General features: G+C 39.1%; 2 protein-coding genes across 6 annotated transcripts in view; one reads left to right on the top strand and one right to left on the bottom strand.

Annotated features, from left to right (window-relative positions):
• The window catches only part of GDAP2 (ganglioside induced differentiation associated protein 2), a 115,370-nt gene extending 113,189 nt beyond the window's left edge, over window positions 1–2,181 (bottom strand). For 2 of the 4 annotated variants that reach the window (XM_023734863.1, XM_023734864.1), the window contains exon 1: window positions 2,005–2,181. The gene's annotated coding sequence lies outside the window, so the exon portion shown is untranslated. The other 2 variants (XM_023734865.1, XM_023734866.1) reach the window with 2 other exon arrangements.
• Window positions 2,182–2,279: 98 nt separating this feature from the next.
• WDR3 (WD repeat domain 3) overlaps window positions 2,280–14,611 on the top strand; it is a 33,093-nt gene continuing 20,761 nt past the window's right edge. Inside the window, exons 1-10 of one of the 2 annotated variants that reach the window (XM_004380344.2) lie at window positions 2,280–2,305; window positions 4,220–4,422; window positions 5,536–5,745; window positions 8,832–8,950; window positions 10,646–10,724; window positions 11,614–11,709; window positions 12,614–12,727; window positions 12,925–13,026; window positions 13,481–13,578; window positions 14,468–14,575. In XM_004380344.2, coding sequence (XP_004380401.1) covers window positions 4,252–4,422; window positions 5,536–5,745; window positions 8,832–8,950; window positions 10,646–10,724; window positions 11,614–11,709; window positions 12,614–12,727; window positions 12,925–13,026; window positions 13,481–13,578; window positions 14,468–14,575 — 1,097 coding nt within the window. In that variant the 5' untranslated portion in view covers window positions 2,280–2,305; window positions 4,220–4,251. Of the gene's footprint in view, window positions 2,306–2,354; window positions 2,386–4,219; window positions 4,423–5,535; window positions 5,746–8,831; window positions 8,951–10,645; window positions 10,725–11,613; window positions 11,710–12,613; window positions 12,728–12,924; window positions 13,027–13,480; window positions 13,579–14,467; window positions 14,576–14,611 lie in introns of those variants that run through there. The other variant, XM_023734861.1, reaches the window with a different exon arrangement.

Genomic DNA, 14,611 nt, shown 5'->3' with positions numbered 1-14,611 from the left:
GTTGTTAACCAATGTCATAAAACAGCATGTGTGTTACTGTTACATGAGAAACTATCTGTTCTGTAAGCCTTCACCTGAAGTACAATAAAATATTAAAAAACAAAAAAAAAACAAAAAAAAAAACATACAACGCATATGCTCTAATGGTGGGTTTATAGTGCCACTTTCACATTAAAAAAAAAAAAACTAAAAAGACTAGTTGCCATTGAGCCAATTACAGCTCATGGCAAACTCATGTGTGTGAGAGTAGAACTGCGTTCCATAAGGTTTTCAATGGCTAATTTGTTTCAGAAGTAGACTGTCAGGCCTTTCTTCACCTCTGGGTAGAGTTGAATCTCCTACCTTTCCCCATTTGTACCATCCAAAGACTCCAAGAGAACTGTACTATGCTTCAATTATAAGTATTAATATGTGGAGCAATTTAAAACTTAACTAAGAAACTAGGGTTATACCTTGAAATACTGCATGTGGACTGTTACAAAGTGCAGAGCCTTAACACTCAATCATTGTTGCTCTGATTCCAATTCTCAAAATTCTTTCTTCCATCTGCAGTTTGTCACTTCTCATGTTTAATAACATTAAAAGAAAATTTTTTTTAAGAAGGTAAAATCATGTTTCGTACAAATATAAAAATAAGCACATTAAAAATTTAATTTAACTCAGAAAGGGATTATGCTCTGACACGATAAAGAGAACCTCAGAAACAGACACACTAACAGATGAGGAATATTGAGATCAAATGTGCAAAAGGAGACAAAACTGGGTTTCTACAGGTGTAAAGAAAAGTCAATTGAATCTGTGATTGAACTTCTGTGTGACAGGATGGAATTTGCATGTCTATAGACAAGAATGATTTAGCAATCTATCAGTTATCCACAGTTGTAAAGTTGCTTTCATAGAATGAGAGGTGTCATCTAGATAGAATCTAGACTACTAAGTTTTCCAGTAAAGCACACATTTTTTTTCCCTACAATAATACAATCCACATCACCAAGAAGAGATATTAACCATACACGTCCAAATGCTCCCTTCCCCGCAAAACACCTTGAAAGAATAGTCTGCTACCTCACAATTTCCTCCTCTTTCATTCATCCAACTCACCGTGATCTTGTTTCAAAACACCTATACCACTACAGCTATCCACGGTCTCATCATATCCATTCTCTATTACAATTCTCTTGAATTTGGAATACTAGCTGAACATGTCAACTCAAAAAACATCGGAAGAAAATCAACAAATGTAAAGACATGTTCTTTAAGGCTAATTTCTAGGCTGGCTGATAGTCTTGTTCCATAAGCGAAGGCAGGGACTTATTTCTTTCGTATAGTTGTAACTTCCCACAACCATAGACAACAGAACTCATTTCTAAACACTTTTATGCAGTCCAAGAATAAAAGCGGGCAGAACTGCAAGGGAAAAAAACTAATTCCCTCCTGGTGGTAGAGCACCTGAGCCTTAGTCACCAGCCAAGGAGAAAGCAGCCTTGGTCACATCCCCCTCAAGTGGCCAGGGAGTGGAAACACAAAGCCAGGCCAATGTCACTCCAGGGACTGCGGCGACACAGACAACTCAGCAGCCCGGGCTCAGCGCCTACCCAGCCCTGATCCGAGCTGCTCTCGGTTCGTGGGGCGCCCAGTCCACGGGGGGGGGGGGTGCAGCATGGACTCTACCTTGATAAACTTGCTCGCTACAACTGGCAGGGCCCCAGGCCGTCGTATTGCACCTGCACCCGAGGGCGCGCGCCTCCTCGGCTACCGCACCATTGCCCCTTGTGCCCAGGTCTGCACACCCTCTTCTCGTCGACACGTCGTTCCCCACAGCACTTCGGGAGAGAGGGAACCAGACAACAGCCAGAGGAGAAGTGCTAGGCTCATTCTCCCAGAGAATAGCCAGAACTAAGCCTGTTTGCCCCCCACCTGTGTCCGGGCCGTGTCCCGTACGCCTCCCGCCGCACCCCCGGCCCGCTCGGCCCCTTCCCTCTTAGCCACGGTCCCATCTCTCACAGCACTCTTGCGTTCCCATTCGGGCGGCAGGCGGAGCAGGTTAAGCTCCCTGTAGAAGGCGACCGAGCGGCATCCCCGGACAAGAAAGTAGAGGGAAGATGGAATAACCAGCAGCAAAAGCTCTGGCCTGCGAAAAACCGGCTTCCGCTCTCCACCAGCGCTAACTAGTCAGAACCCGGCTTTTTCCGTCATTTCCTTCTAGAAAGAAAAGGCAACGCCGGGCGGAAGCGGGTCTTGAAAACGGACCCGGAAGGGGCGGGTCCCGTGGGCAGGGCCATTTGGGAGCCTCGTGGAGGCCTAGGTGAGTACGGGGGTTTTGCTGCGCCTGAGCGTAATTGTTACGCCGATCGGGTTTGGCTGGTCCTTGTTGAGGTCTTCGTGGTGAGAGCAACAGTTAAGGCTGGGATATTTAGGGCTGGTCGCTAGAAGGAGAAATCCCAGGCTACTGTGGACGTCCCCATCGTAGTACCCAGAGGCCACTCGGTGGACTATCCTGGGACTGGCGCGTGCCAGATAGAGCTGCCCGAGCTTGCGCTGCGGCTTCTTGTCTGTACACGGCCTTTCTTGAGGATGCTCCAGAGGTGTGCTTGGTGTGCGGAACTTCTCTCATTCTTTCCTAACTGAAGACTCGGTTTAGGGAAGGTCTGACAGGTCTGTTAAAACGGCCCAGCCCTTCAGCGCACGGAAGCAATGTGTTTTGGGGGATTGTGGGTTAGGAGCGGAAGCCTTGGTGGCGCAGTGTTTAAGCGCTCGGCTGCTGACCCACCAACCGCTCTACGGGAGAAAGATGTGGTAGTCTGTTTTCGTAAAGTTTACAGCCTTGGAGACCCCATGGGGCAGTTCTGCTCTACTCCTATAGGGTCGCTTTCAGTCGAAATCCGCGGCAACAGATTGGGATTTTTTTTGGGGGGGAGGGGCGGGGGTTAGGAAGCCCGGATGGCGTGGGCTCTCTAAAAGGCGTCAAGATCAGCACACGTGAAGCAAAAATGACAGTGCCTTGTAAAATACTGCAAAAGAGACGGTGAATGGCGAAAGGCTAATGTGAAGAACAACTGCGTTAAGGAACTAGAAGAGTAAGAGGAATTGGGGCAGAATTGACCAGCTTAGCCTAGGAAGATTATCACCATGTTAATGTTTTCTTTTCTTGATTTTTAACTGGCTTTACGTTTGTTTCTGTGAAAAGAAAAATAAGGTCAGTAAGTAATTGTTAAAATATTAGCAGAGAGAATTTTTTTTTCTGTTAGATTAAAACTTAAGGTTATGTAGAAAGAGACCCTGTAGAGTTATATCAACCAAACAAAGATAGCAAGAAACAACCATTAACTTCAGTTTAATATACTATAGTGCTTTTTTTAACTTGCGTGGGTTTTGAGGGGATACTTTTCATTCTTCCATGTCAAGAGCAGACAGGCTTGACTGATCTCGACCTTGTTGTCCCTTTTATCCATAGCCAGTGTTTTCAGTCACTTTGAAGTAGTGCGGGAACTATGACATCTTTCAAAAATAGTGTGCTGAATTGCCCTACCATTTTTCTGTGCCAAGGAGAGGTGACTGCTCTGATTTTGAAATCAGGGACAGACCTGCGTGTATTAGAACAGTGGTTCTTAAAGTGTAGTCTGGACACCACACTTGGGAACTTGTTAGAATGGAAAATCTTGAGCCCTACCCCAGACTTACCAGGTCAGAAATGCGGTAGGGAGAGGCAGCAGTCTGTGTTTTCATAAGCCCTCCAAGTGATTTGGACACACATTAGGGGTTGAGAATCACTATACTAGTAAGCTCCATGAGATTTGGGGTTTTGTCTAAATACCATATTTTTAGTGCTTGTGATATTGGTAGGTTTATAATAAATACTAACTGGTAAATATTTTCAGTCACGGGCTGCCAATCTCAGTGTAAAAACTATGATGATGATTGAGTAGGCAGGAGTGAGTTGTTCAGTTGCATTGAGGCAGTAATATCAGATATTGGTGAGGTAGGCATGACGGTGTAACCAATTTGAAGCTTGGCGAATGAGAGATTACATGTTGAGTCAGTAATGCGTGGAAAAATGAAGATGCCTATGTGTTTTCTGCCAGTGATTTATTCACAGTGAGTGAAGGTTGAGAAGCGATGAGTTAATACAATTTTAACCACATGATAAACAGTTGGTGTTCTCTGGCCTAATAGAACTAAGGTACCCAAAGAATTGAGTTTTCTTTGTTTGCATGCACAGATTGCCTCACCTGTGGTATCAGACATCATAACATGGGGCTTACCAAGCAATACCTACGCTATGTTGCCAGTGCAGTCTTTGGCCTGATTGGTAGCCAAAAAGGTAATGTTGTTTTTGTGACGCTTCGTGGTGAGAAAGGACGCTATGTGGCTGTACCAGCTTGTGAACATGTTTTCATCTGGGACTTAAGGAAAGGAGAAAAGGTGAGCCAGAAATCTACTAGGTTGTTATTGATTTATGGGTATTTGAGCATGGAAGGGCAGAAGTGGGAGAGCTGTGATTTCTCATGCACATGTTTTTTTGTATGCCGCTGGAAGAGAAATCTTTTTCCTTTGGGTCTAAATATTCAATCATCAGGTTCTGTTGTGTTTTTCTATACTAAATTCTGAAAACCACAACCAAATAGGAGGTTACCTCTTAGATATCAAGAAGGTAATCATTTATTTTATTAATGATTAAAAATCATTATTTTATTCCTGACACTTTTTCCCCCCTCTTCTTTATCGGTTCTCCCTATTTTTCAAGTTCTACATGCCTGATGGCTAGTTATAATAGGAGCCCTGGTGGCACAATGGTTAAGTGCCCACCTGCTGAGTGAAAGGTTGACAGTTTGAATGCACCAGCGGCTCCTTGGGAGAAAAGACCTGACAATCTGCTCCCATAAAGATTACAGCCTAAGAAACCCTATGGGGCAGTTCTACCCTGTCCTGTAAGGTTGCTGTGAGTCAGAGTTGACTTGATGATATCTTACAGTCATTTAAAAAGAATATTACTCTGCTTTGTTAAGTAAATCTTTTTGGCTTATACAGATGAGGCAAACAAATCTAAATCTACTAAGCTTTGATGCTTTGTATGACTCTGAATTCCCTAAACCCACCACTTCCGCCAAACCAAGTAAGGCATTTTGATCTTGTCCACTCCTCGTGATTTCCAAGAGATTAATACTTGGATACTTGCTGCCTCCCAAAGTCCTTTGGTGATAAAACCACTATAGCACTCTGATGCCAAACAAGTTGGTTTCTCATAAAATAGGACTCAGTTAAAGCAAGGATGGTTTTATAACACTTTATTGAAAATTATTTGGTGTTACCATATGCCTGGGAAATTTTTATGAGGATTAGGCCATTGTAGACCTTGTGTTGAGTGTTTCAGTGGCCAGTACAAATATTTCTTATATTAAAGAACTTTAGATGGATTGTGGAATTTCATTATTATTTCTCAGAGTCATCTGGAATTATTAATGCTCTCATTTTACTGTGCTCACACTTTTCCTTTGATGACATGTTTAACTTCTCCTTTGCTTCTTACCATTTCAGATCCTCATCCTTCAGGGGATTAAACAAGAAGTCACTTGCTTATGCCCCTCCCCAGATGGGCTGCACTTAGCAGTTGGTTATGAGGATGGGTCTATCCGAATCTTCAGTCTCCTGAGTGGGGAAGGAAACGTGACCTTCAATGGACACAAAGCAGCTATCACTACCTTAAAGTATGATCAGCTAGGAGGCAGGCTGGCATCTGGGTCCAAGGTGAGACCTGGAATCAGGTGACCAAACTTTGATATATTAAAACAGCATAAGGCTTATGCTGATGCTGGTTGTTCACAAAAAATTGTTGGGTGAAACAGTGGGCTCTCAATGGCCAAACTAGTATAGATGCTGGAACAGAATGAAGAGGATGGGTATGAATTGGGAAGTACATTTTGTTTCCTGTCAGTCTCTGAAAAGGTTATTAAAATATAGGAACAGGAGGACACCCTTGAGAATTATTATGTAACATGTTGGAAGTGCTACTCAGACAAAGGAAAAGAAAAAGACTAGAAGAGATAAAATGATATTTTCCACTGATTTTGGTAAAATCAATAGCTTTCCTATATCTGAAAAGTTTTCAGTTTAAAAGATTCCATTCATGATAGAATCTTAAGTAACAGACATGAAAATACCATGAATATTTCCTGAAGAATGTAATAGAAAACTTGAACAGAGACACAAACTATATTCTTGAATGGAAAGACAAAGTATTAAAAAGATGCTAGTATTTTCTAATTAATTTACATAGTTGGAACAATTTAAATGAACATTCCAGTGATTTTTTTATTTTTTAGAACTTGACCAAGTGATTAGAAACATGGAAAAAGAAATGTATCACGAAAACCAAAATTTTGGAAAAGAATAATAATAAAAGAGGATTTCAGAGATTAGAGTGCATTATGAAGTTGTAATTTAAAAAGTGTTGTATTGATGTGGTACCAATTCAAAATAGATTATCGCAAACAAGTAGAATCCCAGAAACGAATCTACTTTAATATTCCTAATTAGCATGTTTTAGAAAGATATTTTTGATGAATAGAAGAATGATGCAGTATTTATAAAATGGCACTTAGACAATGTTTTACATCCTAGCTTGGTGAGTAGTCTCTGGGGTCTTAAAAGCTTGCAGGAGGCCATCTAAGATACAACTATTGGTCTCTACTCATCTGGAGCTGAAGAGAAGGAAACCAGTGACTCAAAGAATAGTCTACAGAGCCAATAGTCTACATGAGCAATGACATCACCTACCTGGAGACCAGAAAAACTAAATGGTGCCCAGCTACCACTACTGACTGTTCTGACTAGGGACCCAGTAGATGGTCCCAAATAGAATGGGAGAGAAGTATAGAACAAAACTCAAAAATTCCTCAAAAAAAGGCCAGACTTACTGGACCGGTAGAGTCTAAATGAACCCAAGACTATCGCGCTAATATACTCTTTAAACTTGCAACTCAAACCACCCCCAGAGATCACCTTTCAGCCAAATGACAGATTGGCCTATAAAATGAATAATATCCATGAGTACTGTGCTCCCCAAAATAATCATCTAGATGAAACCAAATGGCTAACATTTACCCTAGACCAAAAACGAGAAGGCTAGAGGGGACAAGGAGGCTAGATTAATGGAAATAGAACAACAAATGAAATTTACGAGAATGCTGATAAATTGTGAAGAATGTAACCAGTGTCACTGAACAATGAGTATAAAAACCAAACCAAACCCGTTGCTGTTGAGTTGATTCCAACTCATACAGCAACTCTATAGGACTGAGTAGAACTGCCCTATAGGGATTCCAAGGAGCGGTTGTTGGATTCAAACTGCTGACTTTTTGTTAGCAGCTGAGTTCTTAACCACTGCACCACCAGGGCTCCTAAACAGTATGTATGGAAATTGTTAAATGAGGACCTAATTTCCTGTTTAACTTTCACCAAAAACAAAATAAAATGGCAGTTAGACACTCGGCTAACTATGTGGGGGAACATTTTAAGTTAGAACTTTACCTTATACCATATACAAAAATGAGTTATAAAAACTTAAATATTAAAAAGTGACATTTTAAATATAGTAGAAGATAATTATTTGATATCATGGAAAAGGACTTCAAATGTATTAGCAAAGAGAAATTATAAAGAAAAAGATTGGTAGCTTTTAATACTTAAAATTTAAAACATGTACATTGAAAAAAACAAGCTGAAGGATAATGGAAAAGGGATAGTATTTAATGTTTTCAAAATATGAAGGACTAACATTCATCTATTAATAACTTAAACAGTGAAGTAAAAGATGACACCTAGAGAAGGATAGACAAAAGACATGAACTGGCAGCTCAAGACATAAACGTAAAAAATTTCTCATTGGAATCAAAAGTGCAAATTCAAATAAATATTGGAACTTCATTTTTTTACTCATGAAAGTAGCAATAGTTATTGATAAAACTGATAATACCCAGTGTTGAGGGGATGGGGAATCTGGCATTGTCATACATATCTCTGGTGAACCTGTAGATCGGTGCATTGTTTTTGGAAATTATTTTGATGATATAAATCAGAAACTTTATTAACATTAGACATAATCTTTTAATCCAAGAATTTTCTCTTTTTAATATTCTTATCAGAGGTGCATACAAAGATTTACGTACAAGAATGTTCATTTCAGCATATTTATAATAGCAGGAGTCCCTGGGCGATACAAACGGTTATCACTCTTGGCTGCTAACCAAAAGGTTGGAAGTTCAAGCCCACCCAGAAGAAATGGCTGGTGATCTACTTCCAAAAAGTCAGCCACTGAAAACTGTGGGGCACAGTTCGACTCTGACACATATGGGGTCACTACGGGTTGGCATTGTCTTGACAGCAATTTTATAATAGAAGATTGGAATCTATCTAAATGTCTAAAATAGAAAATTATTTACATACATACATACATGGTGTATATTTAGGATTGACTGTGATCATTAAAATTGAGCACTGGAGTGACATGGAGAATGGAAATGCATTAAATGGGAAAAAGGATTATAAAATAGTGGGGATGACATGATCATAGTTTTCTAATAGGAAAACAACAACATGGATAATGTATATAAAGAAGATTGGAATAATAAAAAACAATATCTGTGATGATTATTCTTGTATGGTGAGATTAAGGATCCTTTTTATTTTTTTCTGTGCTTTTCTATAGGCTTTCCAAATTTACCACAAGGACTATGTTTTGCCTTATAATAAAAATATTATATCCCATTATTAATCAGAATGGGCTTTATATGATAGAAAAATTATTTTTATTCTGTATTATTTGATCCCTGTAGGACACAGATATTATTGTGTGGGATGTGATCAATGAGAGTGGCCTCTACCGTCTGAAGGGGCACAAGGATGCCATCACACAAGCATTGTTTCTACGAGAAAAGAATCTGCTAGTTACTAGGTAAAGAAATAATGGTTCCATTTCCAGTTCTTTTCTAGGATAATTCATTGGAGATGTTTTAGTAGAGGGAATTTACATCATTCCTTACTCGTTTCTCCACACTATACTTCTGTGCTAGTTTTCTCTCTTTTCTTATCCCCCCATACAGTATCATAGGAGCTGTCCAGGGTTATTTGTAGCATTTTTGTTCTCTTTTCTGCTCTGTCATTCCTTTTCCCTGGTACCAGCTTTCCTACGCTCCTTAACCTTTTGATACACCTTTTATAGAGTGATTTGTGTCTACCTTGTAGATTCCCAGAGTCAGGAGAACAGAATGTGGAGTATGGGCAGATGTGAATATCAAGCGTTTATTTGATTTAGCCTACTTTCTGAGAAGAGATGTACTCCATATTTGGGCTCTCTGAACATCCATTAGGTTGAACCATTTGAAATTTCCATTTGTGTATGTCAGAAGTGGTTAAATGCCAGCAGTTTAATATGGCTAAACCTAATATAAGCCCTTGACTAATAGCTGAGAGCTTGGTGGTTTGAACCCACACAGAGGTGCCTCAGAAGATAGCCTGGCGATCTGCTTCCGAAAGGTCACAGCCTTGAAACCTGTATGGAGCAGTTCCACTCGGCACATATGGGGTTGCCATGAATCGAAATCAATGGCAATTAGCAACGACAATTAATTGGCTACCCAGGAAAGGCTAGGATCATAAGCTTTGCCAGGCATTAATTGAAGGAACGATAGTAATGACTTAAAAGAAGTTGTGAAGGAGCATTAAATGCTGGTACCAGTGGTGGATTTGTTTCTGTGGGCTAGGATGCAGGTACATTTGTGTGTCTTATTCAAATACATGGATTCTGAAAGAGAATGATTCTACAATTCTAATAGAAGATTACACATTACAGCTTAGGGAACCTAAAGGAAAGGAAACAGCATCGTGAGGTGGGATTTATGGGAAAGACTGTAAATCAGGTTTTTTTTTTCCTCTCATTTTGGTCATGAAGGAGGATTATATTAAATTTATGTTAGTGAAGAGGTGGGAAAGAGGCATTTGAGCTAGGAGGAGAAGAGCCCATTGTATTCGGAGACGAAGGGCCAGTTAATGGGAGGTTTTGAAAGTAGTGCTGACGAGCCAGGTTTTGACTTTACGGAGAACTTTGAGCCAGTGTAAATTTAAAAAAAAAAAAAAAAAGAACAGGAATAGACGAGGAGACCAAGTAAGAAACTCTTTAAATAATTCGGACAGGGGGCCTTAAACTCAGGTTTGTGTACAAAAATGGGTTGGAAGGATTCGAGGCTTAAAACTTCGCAGAGGAATCATTTTCAGGACATAGAGGCTATCTGTCTGGACATGGAGATAAGGAGCGGGAGAAGTCTTAGATATTTCCACATTAGGCAGCCTGAGGGAATTGTGAGGCTGGAAATGGTAGGAAGAAGGGGTGGTGAATCAAGTTCTCTGTTTTTTGGTACTCTGAATGCTAAGTCATTTTTGTGATTATAGGTGAAATATTTTATTTTCTAAATAAAAATGCACCACACAGAGAGTTAAGAGTTTTACATTTCAGAAAAGTCTGGTAGAATAGTAAGTTTAGACGTTACTGCTGTATATTATCTTTTTAAAGCAACAAATGAGTCCTTGATCTTCCTGGTAGTTTAATGATTCTTTCTAAATGTCACATTTTGTCCCTTATTTCTTTTCTTAGCGGGAAAGATACCTTGGTGAAATGGTGGGACCTTGATACCCAGCACTGCTTCAAAACAATGGTTGGCCACCGAACTGAGGTAAATGTAGGGTCATGAGTACAGGGAAAGGATGAGCACAAAGGGAGAAGATGCTTTCCTTCTGTATGTTCTTTGTTTTAACTGCTTACAGTAATCATATGTTGTCTTGAGAGACAATGAGTTTGGTGTATGGTTGAAGAAGTGCCAACCATTGGAACAGACAAAACTGCTCTAGCGTTTAGTAAAAATTGGCCTTGGATAAGCTTTTACTGTCTGAGTTCCATCATGTTTAAATGATAAATGTCCACCTTTGTGATTGTAAAGAAGTTTAGTGATACTGTGTGTACAGTGCTTGGCCTGGTGACACATAAACAAATTGTAGCTGTTGATACTAATGGTTACCTGAACATAGGCCTATTGAGTGGATTTCAGGGAATATTTTACACATCTTGGCATCCTAAGTTCCTATCAGGCTTTCAAAACATACCTGGAATTAATGAGGAGGAAAAGCAGAGTAGATTCTTTGTTGATTTGCAACAGTATTTTCATTTTCATTGTTTAATTCTTAGAAATTTGAGGCTGAAAATTATGCAATAGACATTTATTGGGCACTTTTTATTTGCTAGGCACTGCTGAAAGCAAAGAAGTGTATACTTCTTAAGATCTTCATTTGAGTGAATCCTGGAGTTAGGATTTATGCTGAGTAGCCATTATCTGAATTTAAAAATGAGAAATTAGAGACCGTTAGTATCTCATAAACAATTTTACCATTTTTCTCTCTAAAAGTGAGATTTCTCTTAGTGTATTTTTAAAGGATTGTCTTCATACGCCTTCTCTTAAGACTTTGAAAATGCCTTGGGGATATTACTACAGTTTAACTCAGGCTTTTGGAATGTCACATCATACAGCCTGGAATCTCTTCTGATGGTATCTATCTTTTGTGCTCTAGGTGTGGGGTTTGGTTCTGGTGTCAGAAGAAAAGAGACTCATCACAGGGGCCTCAGACAGTGAACTGAGGGCTTGGGACATCACCTATCTGCAAGAGGTATTCCTTCTTTCTGATCATAGGCAGTGTCCTGTTATTAGCAGTTTCAAAGGCTCATTGAATTTAGAATCAGATGTAATCATCAAGTACTTCATACAGCACTAGAATGAATTCTGTCACACTGATAACCAGAAAATCCTAAACAAACTTTTTCTTCCTTATATACTCCATTGTACTGTTTTGAGTTCAGAAGAGTAGCTTTAGGCTTCTAGCTTCCAGTCATCCTAATATTTCAGTTTGTGGGGATGTTTGCCTGATATTCCTGGACCTTTGGGTGTCCGTGGATGGATTTAGAGTATCTGTTAACCTTTCCCCTCAAAAATCTGTGTTGAATTTTGTGTGTTTATAAATATATATATTCTGAAAAGAAGATCTATAGCTTTCTCAGATCCTTAAAGAAATTTGTATGGAAAAAAGGTTAAGGACCTACCTCCTATTTAGTTGGAGTTAGGTGTGTAGTGTTGTGTCCAGTAGCCATTTTGATGGGCTGTATGTTACTAGACTAAGGTTTATCTTTTCTTTGAGGACTAAGTGTTACCTCTCTTGCAATTCTTAATGCCAGTTTGAACTTTTCCTCTGGAATATGGTGGACCTTTAACTTAGGAGCAGAGAAGATTTTGAAGTTAATGAAGATTGGGCCATTTTTTTACTTTGTTACTAAACAATAGTTTTTATTTTCTGGAAAGTCATTGGAGATAGTATAATGAATAATGTTCTGTTTGGATCGATATGTAGCCAGTTTTTAGTATATTCTTATATGTGCCCTGCCATAGGTTTGGTTAGAGAGACCACTGATTGGAAACTGTTCGTTTCTCTAAGGAAAGGTTTCTAAGTCATCAGGGTTAAGAGTCACTTCCTAGAACACATTATTTCAGCTTTTTATTTCCCCATTTTTATCAAACAGATTGAAGATTTGGAAGAACCAGAGCCCAAGAAAATCAAAGGGCTTTCCCTGGGACTGCAGGACACACATGAGGCAAAGGATGGTACCCTCGAGCTGGACGAAGCTCCTGAGGATGTAAATCATTTTTATTTCTCATCTTCAATAGAATTGAATTCTAAGAAAAGGGAGGTTGCAGATTTTTAAACTTAAATTTCTTGGTGTCATTTTAGAGAATAGTTTATCTTTGTAACTTCCATTTCTTGGCAGCATGTCTTTTCAGGAGTTCAGTAGAACTTACATTTAACCTTCCTCCTCTCTGGGTTCTTCTGTAGCGCATCGTTTCGTGCAGAAAAGCTGGTTCCATAATGCGGGGAGGAAGGGACAGAGTTGTGAACCTTGCTGTTGACAAGACAGGCAGAATTCTCGCCTGCCATGTGAGTAAGCAGGCTTACTAGAAAATAGCAAGAACTAGGCTGTTCTTTCAGATACTCATTTTGCTTTCATATGCAGTGAAGCAATGATTTTTTTCTTTGTCCTGTTAATTCATTACATGGTGCTATGTGGACCTGTAATCCCAACCTTCTGTTGTCGTAACAACAACAGTAATAATAATAATTATTATTGTTCTCATTATTAGTGACCATTTATTGAATGCTTGCTTTTCTAAACAATTTAAAAACATTTAACTTCCTATGTAGTGTTCAGAGCAACACTGTAGTAGGCTGTGGCAGTCCTCACTTTACAGATGAGAAAACAAACTCAGATTGTTGTCCAAGGTAATACAGCTAGTAAGGGGAAAAAAAAAAACATTTTTGTTTAGTTCTTACAGAGAATAAGCTAAAATAAAATTGCCTATCATGGATTCACATCAGCCTTTTGCCTTTCTAGGGAACTGATTCTGCGCTAGAAGTATTTTGTATTCTTTCCAAGGAAGAAATTCAGAAGAAAGTGGATAAGAAGATGAAGAAAGCTAGAAAGAAAGCAAAGTGCGTTTTTTTAATAATGAAGTATCGTGGGTGGGTCACATTTTACTGGTAGGAAAACTGGCTTTTTTAAGGAAATACTTACTGTATTACCAGTTACCGTTCAAAGTCAGAAGGATTTGTGATGCACTGGTGATGCAAATTTTGAATTTCTGCCCTTTACTACATTTTCACAACTAACATATTTTTGAGTCATAATGTCAGAGCCACATGGAGCTAGCAAAACTATAGATTTAAAAAAAAAAAAAAAACTCTCAGACTGTGGTAGTTTTCAGTGGTAGCTGCCTAGAAGGAAGGAAGTTAAGCTGGGTTGCAAAACACTAACCTTTTGGACTGTGAGAAAAAAGACTGGTTGGACACATGAAACTGAAGTTCGGGACAGTATAAACTTCAAATAAGTCATTGTTCCCATAGAAATCCATTTCTCAATTGTTGAAATTTATCAAGTTTCAAAGAAATAAAAAAATCACCTGACTTGGCAAATCTTTTGAGACCTACTCTGATTTATTTCATAATCTGGTGACATGGTTGGATTTTTATATGCAGCTCACTGAATTTTCTAAAAAGTCTGGAAGTTAGAGAAGTTTACCAGAAACAGTTTAATGAAGTAATTGGAATTACAAAGACTTGTTGCAGGAAATTTTATGGTTTTTGAATTCAGGATCTGTTTATTGAGAGTACTCATTAAATGCAAAAATGCTTTGTATGTCACTGTAGTTTACATGGTGTTTCTACAGACACAGCGTTAATTCTCTTTGGTAATCCTTTGTGCTTAAGTTACTTTCCTAGGATCACACAGCTTGTTAGTCTCAGAGCTAAAACTTGAACTCAAGTAATATAACTGCTTCTAGAAAAGTGATAATCATGACACTCTCTATTTTCCCCCCTCTAGATTAAATTCTTGCAAAGGGGAGGAGAAAGACCTTGAAATCAATGTTGAAACAGGTCTGCAAGATGAAATCCAACGGGTGACTAACATCAAAACTTCTGCCAAAATCAAGTGAGTACAAATAAAAAACAGTGTCTGAAGTCATTA

This window comes from Trichechus manatus, unplaced genomic scaffold (genome assembly GCF_000243295.1).
Source record: "Trichechus manatus latirostris isolate Lorelei unplaced genomic scaffold, TriManLat1.0 scaffold00073, whole genome shotgun sequence".
NCBI classification, from domain to species: Eukaryota; Metazoa; Chordata; class Mammalia; order Sirenia; family Trichechidae; genus Trichechus; species Trichechus manatus.
Note: the sequence above shows the minus strand (reverse complement) of the source record. Positions and strands in the feature narration are given on the sequence as shown.